This window comes from Diabrotica virgifera, chromosome 1 (genome assembly GCF_917563875.1).
Source record: "Diabrotica virgifera virgifera chromosome 1, PGI_DIABVI_V3a".
NCBI lineage: Eukaryota > Metazoa > Arthropoda > Insecta > Coleoptera > Chrysomelidae > Diabrotica > Diabrotica virgifera.
In genome coordinates, this window is record NC_065443.1 from 59,455,248 (window position 1) to 59,475,997 (window position 20,750).

General features: G+C 32.8%; 1 protein-coding gene across 7 annotated transcripts in view; it reads left to right on the forward strand.

Moving 5' to 3' along the window:
- Positions 1-20,750, forward strand: part of LOC126888322 (uncharacterized) — a 148,346-nt gene that overhangs the window by 18,218 nt on the left and 109,378 nt on the right. For all 7 annotated transcript variants that reach the window (XM_050656486.1, XM_050656477.1, XM_050656465.1 and 4 more), the window contains exon 2: positions 2,146-4,636. In XM_050656486.1, coding sequence (XP_050512443.1) covers positions 2,146-4,636 — 2,491 coding nt within the window. The remainder of the gene's footprint in view (positions 1-2,145; positions 4,637-20,750) is intronic.

Sequence of the window (20,750 nt, forward strand, 5' to 3'; positions counted from 1 at the left end):
ATTAATTTTATTTTGCTTGCAGTACTGCATTTTAATAACTAATTTTATTTACTACATACAATTGTTGACGTTTTCATAACATAACCTGAATCTTATTTTTTCTTCTTATTATTTTTTTGGACTATGGCCTTGACAATTATCCAGTAACCAGGACTAATATAATTGGCCAATATAATTAAAAGTGCGAATTTTAGTATAGAGCGTAGAAATAGGGGTCGCTTTGCCGAACTTGCACGGTCCCATAATTACGTTACGACTATTGCTGGTCAATGTACTTATTTGAAAAGTAATTAATTCAAAATTTATTCAAATTTTTTGCATATAAAGAATAATTTAGTCGGACATTAAACGTTGAAGGCACCACGGGTTTTATAGATAATAACACTTTCGGTCAACGTATATCCCTCGGGCCAAAGGCACTCGGTATATAGGGTGAGGCAGATAACTGGCCTATTAGAAATATCTCGAGAACTAAAGGCAACAGAATCATGAAAATTGGAATAAAGGAGTTTTGAAGGATGATTTATTAAATGAAAATATTTTCATCTCTTTGCAACTTCCGGCTATACCTTCGTTGCTTACCTTGCTTATAACTTCGTTTTTTTAAATGGGACACCCTGTATATTTTTACATTTTTGGATTCTCTTCGATATCTTCTTTCTTAAAATATAAGGTTTTGTTATATTATATAGGGTATTTTAAAAGATAATTACGTTTTTTTATTAATTTCGTAGCAAAATTAACACCCTGTAGAATTGTAGTAGTTTGACATCTAAAACTCTACTTACGTTCAAATGATTTTTAATATACTCTACTATTGTTAAGAATCATTAGTATAGCTAAATTTTTAATTTTAGTATACAGGGTTGGTCGAAACTCGGAATGAGTATTTTCTGAGTTTTCTTAAATGGAACACCCTGTATTTTTGTATTGTAGTGAAATAATATTTTATAGTACTTTTTTATTTCTTAAGCATTCCCTATACCTAACTGCTTTAATTTGTGAGTTATTGGTGATTCAAGCTAAACATTAATTGCAACAAAAAATACGTAAAATTTTATTAGGTTGGCCGTGAAAATACTCAATCCCAAATAATTTTTCAGAAATAAATACGTATTAATCCAGACTGGTGCTTAAAATTACCAATAATGGTTTAGCTATCGAAATACCTACTTAGTTAAGATTGTTGGTGCGATTAACAATTAAGCACAAATTAAAGCAGTTAGGTATAGGGAATGCTTAAGAAATAAAAAAGTACCATAAAATATCATTTCATTACAATACTAAAATACAGGGTATTCCATTTAAGAAAACTCAGAAAATACTCATTCCGAGTTTCGATCAACCCTGTATACTAAAATTAAAAATTTAGCTATACTAATGATTCTTAACAATAGTAGAGTATATTAAAAATCATTTGAACGTAAGTAGAGTTTTAGATGTCAAACTACTACAATTCTACAGGGTGTTAATTTTGCTACGAAATTAATAAAAAAACCTAATTATCTTTTAAAATACCCTGTATAATATTACAAAACCTCATATTTTAAGAAAGAAGACATCGAAGAGAATCCAAAAATGTAAAAATATACAGGGTGTCCCATATAAAAAAACGAAGTTATAAGCAACTTCCGGTATAACCGGAAGTTGCAAAGAGATGAAAATATTTTCATTTAATAGATCATCCTTCAAAACCCCTTTATTCCAATTTTCATGATTCTGTTGCCTTTAGTTCTCGAGATATTTCTAATAGGCCCTTTATTTGCCTCACCCTGTATACACCATTGCCTCAAGCGTTATTATCTTTATAATACCCTTGGTACCTTAATAACTATAATTTAGATAATTCAGTGATAGTGTGTCACTGGTTAATATTTTTAAAAGTCAGTTGATGTCAAATCATTGCTATAGAGTCTATTATTGACCAAATGTAAAAAACATAAGCGTTTGTGATCTATAATTTTTAATTTCAATTTTAAACTTTTGACACCGTGTATATCTATAAGGACAAAGCTGATTATTCGTGTTTGTAGGAATTTTTAGTCTTAAAATTAAACGATGAATCGTCTACAAAAATATTTCATATTGCCGTAAAAACACCCTCTATTTTTATCATGGTCATGTCAATTTTTATCTTCATTTTAGGACCTCCACAGCAAAGAGGCCTTCAAAATACATGGACTAAAAGGGATGGCATTTTCTGATAGTGATTCTGATGAGGGAATGGACACCGAAGATTATAAAGAATATGAGCCTCCTCCCATAGATATATCAAAATGTCATGTGTATACTATAACACAAACGAACCAATGGGAAGAGGAAAATGCTGTTGCTGCCAATCCTTGGCAAAATATACCTCAAAACACAGGCGCTGTACATCAAAATGTTACAAACAATGAATATAAAATGGGTAAGAAAATAGTCGAGAACAAAAATAATACTAAGAGTACTAAAAATACGAACAGATATGCAATCAATTTAAATCAGCAAGGTAGTGTGCAACTTTCAGAAAAATCTTTTCACATATACGATATAATTAAAACGTATAATCAATTTCCAACAACTAGTAAGAAAAAAATGCAAGAATTTGAGGAGAAATTCAAAAGTACAAAACTACGTGTAAATACTACTTTTCCACTTCCTGTTTCTATTAAAGATCTAGTGAGAGCCTTGGTAGTGGCATTTCTTTTTAATATAGATGTACAAGAATCGACCATTGATAATATGTTTCAAATAACAACTAACATATCCATGTTGGAGCATGACCTTAAACTACATTTTAGAAATATGATGGCACAAATTATGATACCCCCCAATAATGTACTTTTTTTTGAATTTCACGAAAAACTGGAAAGGTTACTACTTCAAAGATACAAGGAAGTTCATCAACCATGTCTAAATGGACGTCTGAGTAGGACTGTTAGTCCTATTGATATGGCGCAGAATCAAATTGAAAAAGATGTTAATTCTATTACTAAACAGGATATCAATAATCAAGTTTCAGAATCTTTATTTGGTAATATTCAATTTCTAGATATTGTTCTACAACTTTCAAGCGAAGCTGTTGAAATTTATTTGGGCATTAAAGAACATACTCGATGGTCATCTACTAGTACATCTCAAAAGCAGGATGATCCATTAATTAGTGAGAAAATTCAAATGGACCTTGAAAGAAGTTTTCTTCGTGCAAAACCCAGTCCAGATAATTCAGTTTATACGAGAATAAGAGAGTTGGTCAGAGCAATAACTGTAGCACTTCTTTTTGGAATAAATGTAAGCAAGTCATTTATCCATCCTTTGAAAAGCGATATTTTGCAAATTGATATCGAACCACCTTTGCTTGAAATTGAAGTAAGAAAACATTTCCGAGAGATGATGGCACTTTTACAGGTCCCACCTGAAAATCCAATATTTTTTAAGTTATACACAAAATTGGAAGATTTGATAATTCAGAGAAATGTTCAGTCCTCTGCGTTACTTCACAGTAATGTTGAAAATACACAAAAAAATACTGAAGTGAGTCAAATCGACAAAATTAAAATAAGAATATCTGTAAAAAAACGCCTTTCAGATTTAAATTTTCTTATGGCGAGTTTAAATTTGTCAAAAATTGCAGCTCAAATTTACATTATTATTCGATCAAAAAATCAATTTGTGTGTCACAAGAATAGGATTTTGTCAGCAGTTAGTGAAGGACATAGAAGATTAATAGAGAACCATTATTACCAAATTGTAGGCAAAACAACCTTACATCTAAGTGATTTACCTTCTAAGCTTACTGTAAAAGATGTAGTAAGGGCAGTGAGTGTGGCACTTCTTTTTGAAATAGACATTAAAAAAGCAATAAATCATTTGTGCAGATATGAAGTTGATCCAGTTTCATTAAAGAGAGAAGTGAAGCTTCATTTTAAACAGATGATGGCACATCTAACAATTCTACCCAATGATCAGATTTTTTGTCTGTTATATAGAAAAGTAGAAGAGTTGTTAATTCCAGAAGTAAAAGAGTTCAATTGTGTGCCTTCAGTACTCCAGGTACATAATACTGTAGAATCGGCAAGCAATTTTTATAGCTTTGGATGTGATCAGAACGTTGGAACTTTATTGCCAGTTCTAGATAGTACTTACAGCGGATATTTATTACCGGACTTATGCATCCCAAACAGTTATTATGCCCCGGCAAATATACAGAACAATTTCAACAGTTATGATTCACGGTCTTACACACCACCATTAAATTCACTATGGTCAAAGGACAGCTACGACAAAGATTTCCCAGTTCTTTCAGAAACTTCCAGAAAGAGTTTCAGAGAACACTTAATAAATAATAATACTCAAAAAACAGAAGTACCAACTTTAAATCTCGCAAATAATTCTCGCAACCCAGGCTCGGAGTTAAATATTACAAACAGAGTTGTATTACCGTCTAGTGGAGCTATACCAAAAGAGAAAAGGAGGAAAAAGAGGAAAGCCAAAAATGATCTACAACAATTACTCTTGGCTGCCATTGACCAAGCCTCAACTAGTGGAAAAGTAGAGGTGAAAAATACTGAATCTACTGAAAATATGGTTTTATCAAATAATCATTCCAGTGAAGCAGTTTCAATTAATAACGATTGTACAACAGAAGAGTCAGGTAAGTTTTTCTTGTTATTATATTTACATTTTTTTTTCTGTACGGGCTAATTCATACAGAATAGATATCTTCCTGTAGATTCCTGTAGAATAGCGGTCTTATGTCTAACTGTTTTAATTAAAGGTACTTGATATTAATGTGTATACTGGATAAGATACTGGCTGTTTTGTATATTTCAGTTCTATTTTTAAACAAAAATATAAATAGAGACACAAAAAATATTCTCCTATTCGTAAAAGATTTTGAATCAATGATGAAAATTTGAACACTTCCCACCGTTAATATCTTCATTCCTGTAAATGATCTGAAAACAGAAAGATAGGTCAATTTTGTTTTTAAGGGGGAGACTTCTTTCCTAGCAAGGTGAAATGTTAACCTAACAATTTTAAATAACAAGGAGGATAAGCGGTATATCGTTTAAAGGATATTTAATTTTCTCTCCAATAGTAGCCTAATTTAATATTAGTAGTGTTCGCGCTGCCGTATCAGAAAAAACAAAAGATGTGCTTTGCGTTCATAGACCTGGAAAAAGCATTTGATAAAGTGCCACGAGCAAAGATTTGGGAAACGTTGCACCTAAAAAACGTCCATGAAAAATTAATAAGGATTACACAAAGCCTATATCAAAATAATATTAATTGTGTCATAAGCCAAAATTCAAAGTCAACTAGTTTCAAAACCGCTGAAGGTCTGAGGCAAGGTGGTGTGATGAGCCCTATGAGCCCTTTACTATTCATTATCTTTAAAGATAATATCCTGAAACAGTGTAACAATACAATAAAAAGAAAGCTGTATGTAGGATTTAAAAATCTTCAGAGAATAGAAATCACGGAATGTGCATTTGCAGACGATATTGTCATTACAGCAGAAAGTGAAAGAGTTTTGCAAGAAAACCTTACAATATGGAACGACATACTAGCAGAAAATGGGATGCAGATAAATAAAAGTAAAACCAAAGTAATGGCAGTATCACATGAACAACAAAATCTAAAAATTAAATTACAAGATGAAGAACTGGAGCAAGTGTATCGCTATTTGGGAGTAATTATACAAGAAACAGGCAAACATAATGTTGAAATAAATGACAGAATAGAGAAGGCGGCTCGGACATACCATGCATTAAATAAAGGTTTTATAAGTAAAAGAGAAGTATCAAAAGCCACAAAAATGAATGTATAAAAAGTTATATTCAGACCAATTCTAACTTATGGGTCTGAATCATGGGTCCTTAATGACAGAGAAAAAAGCAGAATACAAGCGATGGATATGAAATATTTACGTAAGGTCAAGGGGATAACTAGGAGAGATATAATACGAAATGTAGATGTCAGAGCAGAATTAGAAATTCCGTCTGTGTTGGAGTTTGTAGAAAATAAACAATTAAGTTGGTGGGGGCAACATGATATGCGTGTTAAAAAGTACATTTTTAAGGCACTCATGTGAATTGCAGAATTCGCTATTGCTCATTCTGCAAACTTACACATGCGTGCCTTAAACGTGTACTTTTAACACTTATATCATAAATAACTATTAAGTACAACTGAACAAAAACAGGAATCATCATTCTGAACATAGAACTAAAGAAATTTTAAAATATACACTAATTATTTACGTCGCCACCATTTAACAAACAATTTTCTTCAAGATTGGAATATTTCTTACAAACAATTCCACGTAATAGACGGTATTTACTTAATGGATCTATTGAATAAAAAGAAGTATTTGCTTTTACTTCCTCGTATTTAAGTATTTACTTAATAGTAATTGAATAAAGCATTAAAGAAATGATTTTATTCAATTAGTATTAAGTAAATACTTAAATACTTGTAAGTAAAAGCAAATAATTCTTTTTATTCAATAGGCCCAATATAAAATTGGAACATGGAAGGCCAAGGGAGTTCGTCTTTGACCCCAAATTCAGAAAATATTTTTTTTTCGTAAAATATAGGGATTTTTTTATTACAAAATATGAGGGTATCTAGAATGATATTAAAGTCAAATAAAAAAATGAGTTTAACATATTTCTGAATTTATTGAATAAAACATACATTGGGGTCAAAATTTACCCCCTTGGTCAACCGAAGGTTAAACAACTCACAGATTCTGGCTTTTAAATTTAAATATTCCTCAAACAAATTTTAACATTTTTTATATTACCTAAAACTTTTTTAGTTGTTTTTGTCAATATCTTCCATCTAAATGAGCTTTTAATAACAAAATAGTAAATATGTTTACTATGTAAACAACTTTACTATTTTGTTATTAAAAACTGTTTGCAGTAAATGTCTTCCATGTGGATGAGCTTGTTTATAAATATTCTTGTGGTTTATTTTTCACTTTATTTTATGAGTTAAGTTAGTCTCGTGTTATAATGAAACATAAACAACACATCAAACTTATTCTGAAACTATTTCTTGTGTCATGTTACATTTTATTAGCTTTTGGTGTAATAAACCACAACCTATAAGTTCAATATCATAATTGGAAATTATTGCGTCACTAAATTATTCCTTCCTTCAACTAATTTTCAGTCCCCTCCAAATTAACGGTAATTTTTATCTGGAAATACCTATCTGCCCCTAACAATGTTTCTACTTTCTATTTAATCGGAATTTCGGTGTGAAAACACAAAATTATATTGTCGAAATAAAAGACGCTAATCAAATTTCTAATTTTCTAAGAAAGGCTAATCCCTTGCCTGTTATTTCTGTTGTTGACATACAAATTTGTTACATTGGTATTATTTGTTGAATTCGATTTTAAAATAACGAATGGCTTCCTTGTCTAACCTTGTTGTATGCAAACCATCATTACATTCCTAATCAGAAAAGTGTTCGCGGTGAATAAAATCCTGAACATGTCCAGGATAAGTTTACGTTGACGCCTGCGCCTTGAAAACTCATTCCGAACTTATTCTGAATATCCACGAGGAAAAAATTTTCCTGTAGTTGGCTCTATACCATTACAAAAACATAAAATCCTTTATAAAAGGTATATTTGTTAAAATCCCTATACAGGGCTACATCAAAGACATAACTAGTTTTCGATCGGTTGACCGATCATCATCAGTGTAATCTTAGAATCTACATGCTAACCACCAAAGTAAAAATATTTGGGTATAAACCCTTTATAATTGATCCGTCATAGGAACATATGAAGAAGATGTGATTTATAACATGTATGTATAAAATATCCAATGTTATACGCCCGAGGTACCAATGAGCTCAATGAGCGCATTGACTTGCTTCCATACAGCCATGATGTGAACTTGTCAGATTGAGCTCATTGGTACCTCGGGCGTATAACATTGGATATTTTATACATCCATGTTATAAATCACATCTTCTTCATAATATGTTCCTATGACGGATCAATTATAAAGGGTTTATACCCAAATATTTTTACTTTGGTGGTTAGCATGTAGATTCTAAGATCACTGATGATGATCGGTCAACCGATCGAAAACTAGTTATATCTTTGATGTAGCCCTGTATAGGGATTTAACAAATATACCTTTTATAAAGGATTTTATATTCTGAATATGTTCGAGGAATGCTCCGCGAATACAGCTAATTTCTTATTTTGTCGATTCTCCTTAACCGACAAAATAGCCACGCCTCTTAATTCTAATCCTACTTGTCAGTTATCCTTCCATTGAATTTTGACTCAGCACGAGAAGTTGTACCTGAAATACAGGATAAAATAAAGTGCTGATAGCTTATGAGACATCTGTCTCATATCTACATATATCGTCTATCAGTTTGTGCTACTAAGTACTAAATGAGCTATGGATAGTTCATGGAAAAAAATATCTGTATGGACAAAAATATTGAAGAAACTTATGATAACAAGTTAGTTCAAAATGTTGACGAAGAAAATTTAAAAGATAAAAAAATATATTACGAAAAAAATAGATTTACATGGTATCAAACTGAGGTCCGACCTTGGTCTCATACAAGAAATAACGAAAATTTCTGTACTAAGATGTTTCCTCTATACTCCATATCGTACTCCATATACATGCACTGTACTTAGCATCAGCATCATCTCTTTGGTTTCCAGGACGTACCCCACCCTCTGTACAAAAAGATGCAGTGCCGTTTTTGCTCTATGTGCATAAAAATAACTCCATTCTAAGTGACTATAATCTTATATAAAAGTGGATTGATAGCATTTTTGAAAAATAAATTTTTATTTTTATATGTCCATTGTTTTTGGAAAAAATAACATAACTGCTTTACATCAACAGTACTGAATTGTTTATTTACTTTAACTAAATATTGGTGAGCCAGTTACTTTTAAAAACATTGCAATAATTTATTTTTTCGCGATAGAACTGCAGGTAAAACACTAGCCATTCTATATTAATCACCCAATCTACATAACTAATGCTATAGTAGCTAATGCTTTTCGTTTAACATAATCTTCCAAACAATCCTGACGTAGATAGAAGCTAATTAGAAATGAGTACACGACAATATGGACAAAGAGCTAGCAACGTCGGAACAACAAGTATGTATTTTAAGACAACTGGTTCTGTAATATATTACTCCCTATGTTTCCTCGAACACTGTACCGGCCATCTGGCTACTGATACAGGTTGCGTTCATTACTGCGCAGCACACCTGTACTGGTAAATTAATCGAATTTAAAATTATTTTAAGACGAAAAATTTTTTTGTCATTACTTTTTAAACATTATTAGAAATATGAATTATAATTGCCAGACATTTCTGTGGTTTAAAAAATAATGACAAAAAAATTTTCCGTCTTAAAATAATTTTAAATTCCAAAAATATCATAAGGAAAAAATTCCTGTACTGGCTGTATACCATAAATCACAAAAAATAAAAACCTTATCTTGTAAAAGGTATATCTAAAATGCCTAAAAAGGGCTGTATCGCAACAAAACGTTTTCGGAATCAATATTCCATCATCAGTGTTATCACAGGTGTGCATGCTTTAAGCCACCAAAATGTACGGGTAAAAACCCTTAAATTGATATTAAACAGTTGGGGTTACATTATATAATCTGATTTTAAAGGATCTGTACTGCCCAATTTTTTTTTAACTGCAAAAAAAAATTTCTGGTGTTATATACTTCAAGGATAGGATCAAATTAAAACATTTTTGAAATTTTTTTTTAATTCTTTAGTTCCTTTGTTTAAAAAGGGTTTTGTGACTCTCAGGTTACAATGGGAAAAAAAGTTAATTTTTATGAAAGTCCACAAAGCAATTAGAATTAGGCGTAAAGCACAAATTTACATTACATTTTTCACATAACACTTTTGGCACGCCTAGACATCCCGGTTTCTTGCAACGACCACGCTTTTCTGCAAATTTAGGCCAATGGTCTATTCCATCTTTCCGTATGCTTTTCTCCGGTAGAGTAGCGATAAGTCCTCTTTTCCTTTTCTGCTCTATTTCTTGTTCTATTATAGATATACTGGGCCTTCCTCTCTTCTTGAGCCTCTCTTTACCCTCTTGACAAAGACAAGCGGCAATAGATGCTTTGAAATCTAAAAGACTTAGTTCATCGTTTTTTCTTACACCAAGTAACTGGGTGTCTCTTCTATAAAGTAACCAAGCATTCACAACTGCTTATATGGAACACAATGCGGAGGTACCACTTTTTAGAACGAATCTTAGTTCTATACAAAGCCATCAACGAGTCCATTAAGTCCACTCCGCCCATACATTTATTGTAAAACGTTACAATATTAGGACATTCCACAAGAATGGTTTCTTTCTTTGCTTTGTCCCATCTTTGTACTTGACTTGTAGGATACGTGCCTACAAACGAACTCAGTAAATACACTGGCTTGTTGTCGTACCATTTGACTGCTCTAAGGGTTATACCTTCTTTCTTGTAAACAAGTTCTTCGAAACTGCCCCTTCCTTTCTTTTTCATATCTTTGTCGGTAGAGAAATTACATCCTTTCAATCTGTTAGGACGCACCGTACCTACAGAAGGAATACCCAACTTGTCCAGTTCAGTTTGCAATTGCATACTTGTAAACCAGTTATCAAAATATATCTTATGGTAAGAATTTCTTGGAATTATTGTGGCCAATCTAAGAACCACATTTCCGCTGACTCCAACATTTGGTAAATATTGTGGATGCTCTTCTCTACCAGTATACAGTTCAAAATTATATACAATTCCGTTGGTATCACATAGGAGAAACGCTTTATAGCCCCACTTTTTTGGTTTATTTTTTATATACATTTTTAGACTATGTTTTCCTTTGAAAGGAATAACTTGTTCATCCACGGATAGTTTTTCTGTAATTGGAATTTTCTGAAAATTTGCTATAACTGGTTCTAAAAGCGGTTTGATTTTGTACAACTTATCTCCGGGAATTATCTGACTATTGTCATTGAAGTGGATATTGTTTTTTATTTGTTCCCAGCGATTCCGACTCATAGTTTCTGCAACAACTGGAATTCGAGTAGACGCTTTCCAGTACATTCTCGTTGAGGGTAAACCATACACTGACATGAACAAACATACACCGAAAAACTGTTCTATTTCGTTCTTGTCCACATTTAAAGATTTTTCTGTGTTCTTTTGGGTAGAATAGAGATTTGTTTGATAAACAATATTGTCCAATATATTGTCGTCTATCAGTGTCCTGGCGGTAAACTACCTTTCCAAGGTCGAATAGGCTGTGCAGAACGACTGGTAATTCGTTTCCATGTGATATCCTGATGATTGGGCACGTCATTTTCGTTGTCACTGCCATCCTCTTTTTCATTATCATCTTCCTGGTGCTCGTTATTGTCTTCCATATCTCCCATACTCACGTCTTCCGAACAAACATTTTCTAAAATATGTACCACTTCATCATCTTCACTGTCGGATTCTATAATGGAATCTTCAGAGTCATACCCAGAAATGTCTCTAATTTGAACATTATTTAGTTCTTTCTTGCCATAAAATGATTTTACACAAATAGGTTCCATTTCTGTTGCCACCTGCAAAAAAAATTATGTTATACATTATGGACCATTGTAACTTCAAAGTTGCACAACATTTTTTACTCATAAAATATCTAAAATTTTATTATCAGAGCATATATTTGCTACAATAAATGTCAGAATGTACTTACGTTTAGTTTTATTTTTTTTATTTCGTCAGCTAGTATCGAAAGTACTTGAAATTGTGATCAAAGTCGCCTCTTACAACGCTGTGACACTACTAATGACAACACACGACAATTGCTAGAACTTATGCATAAAAATATGAGCTTACGGAGGATTGGAATGTTCTGTGGTAGACAGATGTCCTGTAACTTTATAGAAACAACTGACGTTTACGGAAATATCAGGTTTATAAAGTATTTAACGACTCTTATTCAATATGTAACTTGAGAGTTACAAGGGGCAATACAGGGTTTAGCTATTTGTATAACAAGGGAGGAAAGTGCTACTTTTCCTTCCGAGAATGAAGTTTACCAGTAATCATTCTAGGGAGGAAAAGGCACTTTACTCCCATGTTATACATATGGTTTTTTCACCTTCCTCAAATTAATAACAAGTCATTTTTCATTTTTACTTAATTTATTTATGTAACTAACCAACACAATTTATTAAAACTAAAACTAACAAGTAGGTACAATATAACTGTCAACTGTCAAATATAAGTCAAATTATTAATGTAAACATTGTTAAATTAGAATAACAATTTACTGTTTTTTACTATTCTGCAAAATACAGAGTGTTTTTAAATAAACGTTAAAATGTATAGATACTTACGTAATAGAAAATAGATATTGTACAGGGCGTCAATAAGTTATATTTCATGAATAAAATACCATGACGTCACTTTTACTTTTCCTTCCTAGGGAGGAAAAGTACAACTTTGCTTCCTACAATCAGGTCCGGAAAAGTATACTTTCGGTAGAGGTAGGTGGAAAAAATATTTCCAGATTAACCCCCTGGCATCACATGACATCAACCATATTGGTTGGGAAATTGTAGGTAGGTAACAAGTTGTCACCTAAACTCTGCCATGTAAGGTTCTACCTACAATTTCCCAACCAATATGGTTGATGTCATGTGATGCCAGGGGTTAATCTGGAAATATTTTTAACATCCTTTAAAATCAGATTATATAATGTAACCCCAACTGTTAAATACCTATCTATTTAAGGGTTTTTACCCGTACATTTTGGTGACTTAAAGCATGTAAACCTGTGATAACACTGATGATGGAACATTGATTCCGAAAACGTTTTGTTGTGATACAGCCCTTTTTAGGGATTTTAAATATACCTTTTACAAGATAGGGTTTTTATTTTTTAATTTTAAATTCAATATACAGGGTGATTGATTAGTGTGATAACGCTCAGTAGATCCGCTATAGTAATAGATAGCAATAAAAGTTAGTAACAAAAATTGTAGCCAACTTTGAGCTTCACGTTACAAAATTAGTTAGGGTGTTCGATTAGTGGCAGACCAAACCTATGTTTTTTTTAATGGAACACCCTATATTTTATTTTGTATTCGAAATCTTCTGCACTTCCCCATCACAAAAATATAAAGGTTTGCTATGTTATATAGAGCTTTTACAAAGTTATAACCAATTTTCTATTAAAATCGTAAGTTCAGCTCCCTGTATAAATAAAAATAAGCACAACAGCAATGGTTTATTGGTACCATATTTTTTTGTTGATTGTGAAAATGTTTAAGAATTGTTGATATTGCTAATTTTTTTTCTATCGAATACAGGGTGAGTCAAAACGCAAGTACATACATTCTTTTCTCAGAAATTTTAAATGGAATACCCTGTATTTTATATCACTATCGAAAAGTACCATTACCGTACTTTAATTTTTGTTTAATACCCTGTTTAAATTTGTTAGTTTTCGAGATATCTTCATTTTTCAGAGCAAGTTATTAATTAGGTTTCAACCATTTTTGTAAATTTTGACAATAAAAAAAATATGGCACCAATAAACCATTGTTGTTGTGCTCATTTTTATTTATACAGGGAGCTGAACTTATTACGATTTTCATAGAACATTGGTTATAACTTTGTAAATACCCTGTATAACATTATACCCTGATATACAAACCTTTATATTTTTGTGATGGGAAAGTTAAGAAGATTTCGAATATAAAATAAAATATAGAGTGTTCCATTTAAAAAAACAAAAGTTTGGTCCGCCACTATGCTATCGAACACCCTGTAACATTCTACCTAATTTTGTAATGTGAAGCTCAAAGTTGGCTACAATTTTTGTTATTGACTTTTATTGCTATTTATTACTATAGCGGATCTACTAAGCTTTATCACACTAATCAATCACCCTGATTTTGTATTTACCAGTACATGTGTGCTGCGCAGTAATGAACGCAACCTGTATCAGCAGCCAGATGGCCGGTACGGTGTTCGAGGAAGCATAGGGAACAATATATTAAAGAATCAGCTGTCTTAAAATACTTTCTCGAAAACGTTGCTTGCTCTTGGACTAATATAGGCGAGGCAATGAAGCAGTAAAAATCTCAAAACTTACCAAATTTTGTGATGTGTGATGAATCTCAATGAAACTTGTTGCATTCGATTCGTACGAGCGTTACGAAATGTGAACTAAAGTGGTGATGTCGAAATGAAGATTGCATTATTGAACAAGGAAAATGTATTTTCCAAAGTGAATGTCGAATTGGTGAAAAATAAAGGGTCTAGCCGGTTAAGATAGTGAAAAGTGTCCCCAGCGATATTCCAAAAATAAAAATACCGTGTTGTTCTACATCAAAGAGTAATCGGCCACAAAGATTAGATTTAGACCCCTAGCCCCACCATAACTCCCCAAAAAATTGAAACTTGTTTTTTCGTTTTCTTGCGATGTCTTGGGTTCTAATCATCGTAGGAACTTCTTTTTTCTTTCATTTTGTAGGTATTTTTATTTTCTATCACACAATCTTTATTTAATTTTTGGTGCGAAAGTCAAAATTTTTTTTGCTTTTGAAAATTTTAAACTTCGTTTAAAAAAAAAATAGGCCGAACAAAATACCGAAAAAAAATATATTATTTGCTAGATGTCAAATTATCTCCATGATTTTTTGTCAGATTTTTATAGGGAAATCATGGTCAAAATAAGGAAAGTTCATTTTTTGGTATTTTCTTTAACCCTTTTTGACTCTATTTCAATTTAAAAATCATTTTCTGCCATATTTTTCTTCAAATACAACCCAAAAAGGATCAAACAATTTTTAGACCCCTAGACCTGAACATCACCTTAAAAAAATACGAAGCGTATTTTTCCGTTTTTTGACGATGTCTTAGTTTCCAACAATCGTAGAAACTTTTTTTCTTTTAGTTTGTAGGTTTTTTTTTATGCCTACAATATGTTATTTTTTACAAAATTTTTGGCTCGAAATTCAAATTTTTTAACTTTTAAGTGTGACAAACTTTAAGGAGTCTTCTTCTTCAAGTGCCGTCTCCTAATCGGAGGTTGGATATCATCATCACTATCTTTACTCTATCCACCGCTGCTCTAAAGAGTTCTAAACCAGTCCCTTAAATTCTTTAACCATGACACTCTCCTTCTTCCTATACTCCTTCCGCCTCTTATCTTTCCCTGTATTATCAGTCTTAGCATTTCATATCGCGGTCCCCTCATTACGTGTCCCAGATATTGTAACTTTCTTATTTTTATTGTGTTTATTATTTCGCATTCTTTACCCATTTCTCGCAATACTTCCGTGTTCGTTTTCCTCTGTGCCCATGCTATTCTAAGCATCCTTCTGTAACACCACATTTCAAATGACTGTAGCTTATTTATGTGTTCTTGCTTTAATGTCCAGCTTTCAAGCCCATATTGTAGTATCGAGAACACGTAGCATCTCAAAGCTCTTACTCTCAATTCTAAGCTAAGGTCTTTGTTGCAAAGAACTGTTTTCATTTTTACAAACGCATTTCTTGCTATTTCTATCCTGGTCCTTATTTCTTTTGTTTGATCATTTTTCTCTGAAATTTAGGTTCCTAAGTATTTGTATTTATCAACCCTTTGTATCGGTACATTTCCCAAATGTATGCTGTTTGTATGTTTGTTTTCTTAGTTATTATCATGTATTTGGTCTTTTTATATTCATTTTTAGTCTATATTCTTCACAGAAATTGTTTGTTTTGTTTAGTAGTAGTTGGAGTTGTTCTACATAGAGTGTAATTCTACAGGGAGTAATTCTACATAAAAAATAATGACAGTTTTCTTTATAAACGTATGTCCGCAAATGTTTCGTTTCCGAGATACGGGGTGTTGCAATTTTTCTTACAAACTGACGATTTATTTATTGCTCTAAAACCGGTTGAGATATACAAATGAAATTTGGTGGGTTTTAAGGGATAGTTATTGCACATTTTTTGACATACTGCTAAGAATTTTATAATAACCATTGGCGCACATACGAGAAGTGGTCTGAATTTTTTTACGAAGAAAATAGTACGCCACTGAGATATTTCAAATTAAAAGCGGGTTGACACGATCAAAGTTGCATCCAAGTGTACTTGGTCCAAGTCAACTTGGACCCTGCGCGCGCTACTTGGAAGCTACTTTGATCGTGTAAATTACTTGGATGTCAAATAAAAGTAACAAATAAACATTGAAAAGATGGCGAAAGTGATTATGGAGGGTATTCAAGTGGTTGCTGACTGCTGATATGTTAATACATGAGCTTGAGATCCAGAAAAAAGAAATTAAAAAGAAAAAAAAAAGGAAAATTTGGTTTCTTTATTGGATACGTGAGGCGTTTGGAGCTTCGTCTAATTTTCTAAGTGAAGTAGTAAAAATGAAGATTAAGATACATTTAAAAACTATTTAAAAATAACCTTTCTCGAATAGAATACTTTCTCGAAAACGTTGCTTGCTCTTGGACTAATATAGGCGAGGCAATGAAGCAGTAAAAATCTCAAAACTTACCAAATTTTGTGATGTGTGATGAATCTCAATGAAACTTGTTGCATTCGATTCGTACGAGCGTTACGAAATGTGAACTAAAGTGGCGATGTCGAAATGAAGATTGCATTATTGAACAAGGAAAATGTATTTTCCAAAGTGAATGTCGAATTGGTGAAAAATAAAGGGTCTAGCCGGTTAAGATAGTGAAAAGTGTCCCCAGCGATATTCCAAAAATAAAAATACCGTGTTGTTCTACATCAAAGAGTAATCGGCCACAAAGATTAGATTTAGACCCCTAGCCCCACCATAACTCCCCAAAAAATTGAAACTTGTTTTTTCGTTTTCTTGCGATGTCTTGGGTTCTAATCATCGTAGGAACTTCTTTTTTCTTTCATTTTGTAGGTATTTTTATTTTCTATCACACAATCTTTATTTAATTTTTGGTGCGAAAGTCAAAATTTTTTTTGCTTTTGAAAATTTTAAACTTCGTTTAAAAAAAAAATAGGCCGAACAAAATACCGAAAAAAAATATATTATTTGCTAGATGTCAAATTATCTCCATGATTTTTTGTCAGATTTTTATAGGGAAATCATGGTCAAAATAAGGAAAGTTCATTTTTTGGTATTTTCTTTAACCCTTTTTGACTCTATTTCAATTTAAAAATCATTTTCTGCCATATTTTTCTTCAAATACAACCCAAAAAGGATCAAACAATTTTTAGACCCCTAGACCTGAACATCACCTTAAAAAAATACGAAGCGTATTTTTCCGTTTTTTGACGATGTCTTAGTTTCCAACAATCGTAGAAACTTTTTTTCTTTTAGTTTGTAGGTTTTTTTTTATGCCTACAATATGTTATTTTTTACAAAATTTTTGGCTCGAAATTCAAATTTTTTAACTTTTAAGTGTGACAAACTTTAAGGAGTCTTCTTCTTCAAGTGCCGTCTCCTAATCGGAGGTTGGATATCATCATCACTATCTTTACTCTATCCACCGCTGCTCTAAAGAGTTCTAAACCAGTCCCTTAAATTCTTTAACCATGACACTCTCCTTCTTCCTATACTCCTTCCGCCTCTTATCTTTCCCTGTATTATCAGTCTTAGCATTTCATATCGCGGTCCCCTCATTACGTGTCCCAGATATTGTAACTTTCTTATTTTTATTGTGTTTATTATTTCGCATTCTTTACCCATTTCTCGCAATACTTCCGTGTTCGTTTTCCTCTGTGCCCATGCTATTCTAAGCATCCTTCTGTAACACCACATTTCAAATGACTGTAGCTTATTTATGTGTTCTTGCTTTAATGTCCAGCTTTCAAGCCCATATTGTAGTATCGAGAACACGTAGCATCTCAAAGCTCTTACTCTCAATTCTAAGCTAAGGTCTTTGTTGCAAAGAACTGTTTTCATTTTTACAAACGCATTTCTTGCTATTTCTATCCTGGTCCTTATTTCTTTTGTTTGATCATTTTTCTCTGAAATTTAGGTTCCTAAGTATTTGTATTTATCAACCCTTTGTATCGGTACATTTCCCAAATGTATGCTGTTTGTATGTTTGTTTTCTTAGTTATTATCATGTATTTGGTCTTTTTATATTCATTTTTAGTCTATATTCTTCACAGAAATTGTTTGTTTTGTTTAGTAGTAGTTGGAGTTGTTCTACATAGAGTGTAATTCTACAGGGAGTAATTCTACATAAAAAATAATGACAGTTTTCTTTATAAACGTATGTCCGCAAATGTTTCGTTTCCGAGATACGGGGTGTTGCAATTTTTCTTACAAACTGACGATTTATTTATTGCTCTAAAACCGGTTGAGATATACAAATGAAATTTGGTGGGTTTTAAGGGATAGTTATTGCACATTTTTTGACATACTGCTAAGAATTTTATAATAACCATTGGCGCACATACGAGAAGTGGTCTGAATTTTTTTACGAAGAAAATAGTACGCCACTGAGATATTTCAAATTAAAAGCGGGTTGACACGATCCAAGTTGCATCCAAGTGTACTTGGTCCAAGTCAACTTGGACCCTGCGCGCGCTACTTGGAAGCTACTTTGATCGTGGAAATTACTTGGATGTCAAATAAAAGTAACAAATAAACATTGAAAAGATGGCGAAAGTGATTATGGAGGGTATTCAAGTGGTTGCTGACTGCTGATATGTTAATACATGAGCTTGAGATCCAGAAAAAAGAAATTAAAAAGAAAAAAAAAAGGAAAATTTGGTTTCTTTATTGGATACGTGAGGCGTTTGGAGCTTCGTCTAATTTTCTAAGTGGAGTAGTAAAAATGAAGATTAAGATACATTTAAAAACTATTTAAAAATAACTACCGAATAATTTGAACAACTATTGCAAATGGTCAATCCAAAAATTTAAAAAGTTGATACAAATATGAAAGAAAAAAAATTGTATGAACATGTGCATAAATTATTCAATTATCATGTAGCGTAACTCATGTAATGTAACGTCAAGTAACGGATATTTGTACATACATAACAATACCCAAAGTATAAATAGACCAGGTTATTTAGCACTAAAAACACCCGAATAAATAGATTTTTAAATACAGCACCTAGAGACTTGCAGTTTTTTGAATTATGTTCAGGATGATGTTAGAAAAAAGTCTACTATTCAAAAATGGGTGGAAATGCATAATTGCACTGCAAAGTGCATAAAATGCATCCAAAATTGCATAAATATAAAAATAAAGTCAAAATCAGTATACTAAGGAACACAATTTATTATTTGGGGGTTTTTGGGGTCACTGAATACGATTACGCCATCAAAATTGACCACCGGAGTACCTGGTGCCCAGGGTCGCGACAAAGGCACGTCATCGTCTGGAGTTTTGATGGATTTCGGCACTAAATTGATGTAACTGGATTACTCGGGGGGTTTTTGAGGTGGTTAAATACGAAGATGCCATCAGGACAGACCTTAGGATCACCTGGTGCCCAAGGTCACTGTAAGGGACGTCATCTTCTGGAGTTTCGAGGGCTTTCGGTATCAAATTAATGCAAACGGATTACTTACGGGTTTTTGAATTCGCTAAACATGAATATGCCATCAAACCCGACTCTCTGTGCACCTGGAGCCAAAGGTCACTGCAAGGGGGTCCTCTTCTGCAGTTCGAGAGATTTCGGCATTAAACTGATAAAAATGGATTACTCGGGGTTTTTAAGTCGTTAAACACGAATATACCATCAGGACAGACCACCGGATTACCTGGTGCCCAAAGTCACTGCAAGTTGTTGAACACGAATGCACCACCAGAACAGACACCAGGGCACCTGGCGCCTAGGGCAGGTAATCTTCTGGAGTTTCGAGGGTTTTCGGTACTAAGTTGATGCAAACGGGTTACTAACGGGTTCTTGGGATGGATGAACACAAGTACGCCATCAAAAGAGACATCGGAGTACCTATAAGCCTAAGGCACGTTATCGTCTGGATTTTCGAGAGTTTTTGATCGAAAACACCTTTTGAATACGAATACACCATCAGAACAGACACTAGAGCACCTGGTGGCTAAGGTATATCATCTTATAGAATTTCGAGAAATTTCGGTGCTAAATTGATGCAAACAAATTGCTTAAAGGTTTTTGGGTTTGCTGAACACGAATATCAAATTAGAACCGAACCCCGCGTTCCTAGTGGCCAGAGTGGCTGCTTTGCACATCATGTTTTAGAATTTTGAGGCATTCCGACACTAAATTGGTACACACCGAGTACTCGGAAGTTTTTTGAGTTGCTGTTCAAAGAAAACGTTCAGATTGGTAACATTTTTTTTGCTATTTTACTTAGACTGTTTATTAAAATAACTATGTTGTGCTATACAATTTTTTTAATTCTTTATATATATAAACTCAGTTTATATCTGACAGCTTTTTTCCTTCATTTATTTCAAAATCGATTTATTATATTTCATTTTGATAGTGTGATCCTTCGTGGTCACTAGATACTCCAAAGTCTTCCATCTAATTCATATTCGTATTCAGCAACTACAAAAACATAAGAGTAATCTATTTGCATCAATTTAGTACCGATAACTCTAGAAACTTCAGAAGATGACGTGCCTTAGGCACCAGGTACGCCGGTGTCTGTTCTGATGGCGTATTCGTATTCAGCAACCCCAAAAACGTATGAGTAATCCATTTGCATCAATGTAGTACCAAAGGCACTCGAAACTCCAGAAGATGACGCCCCTTG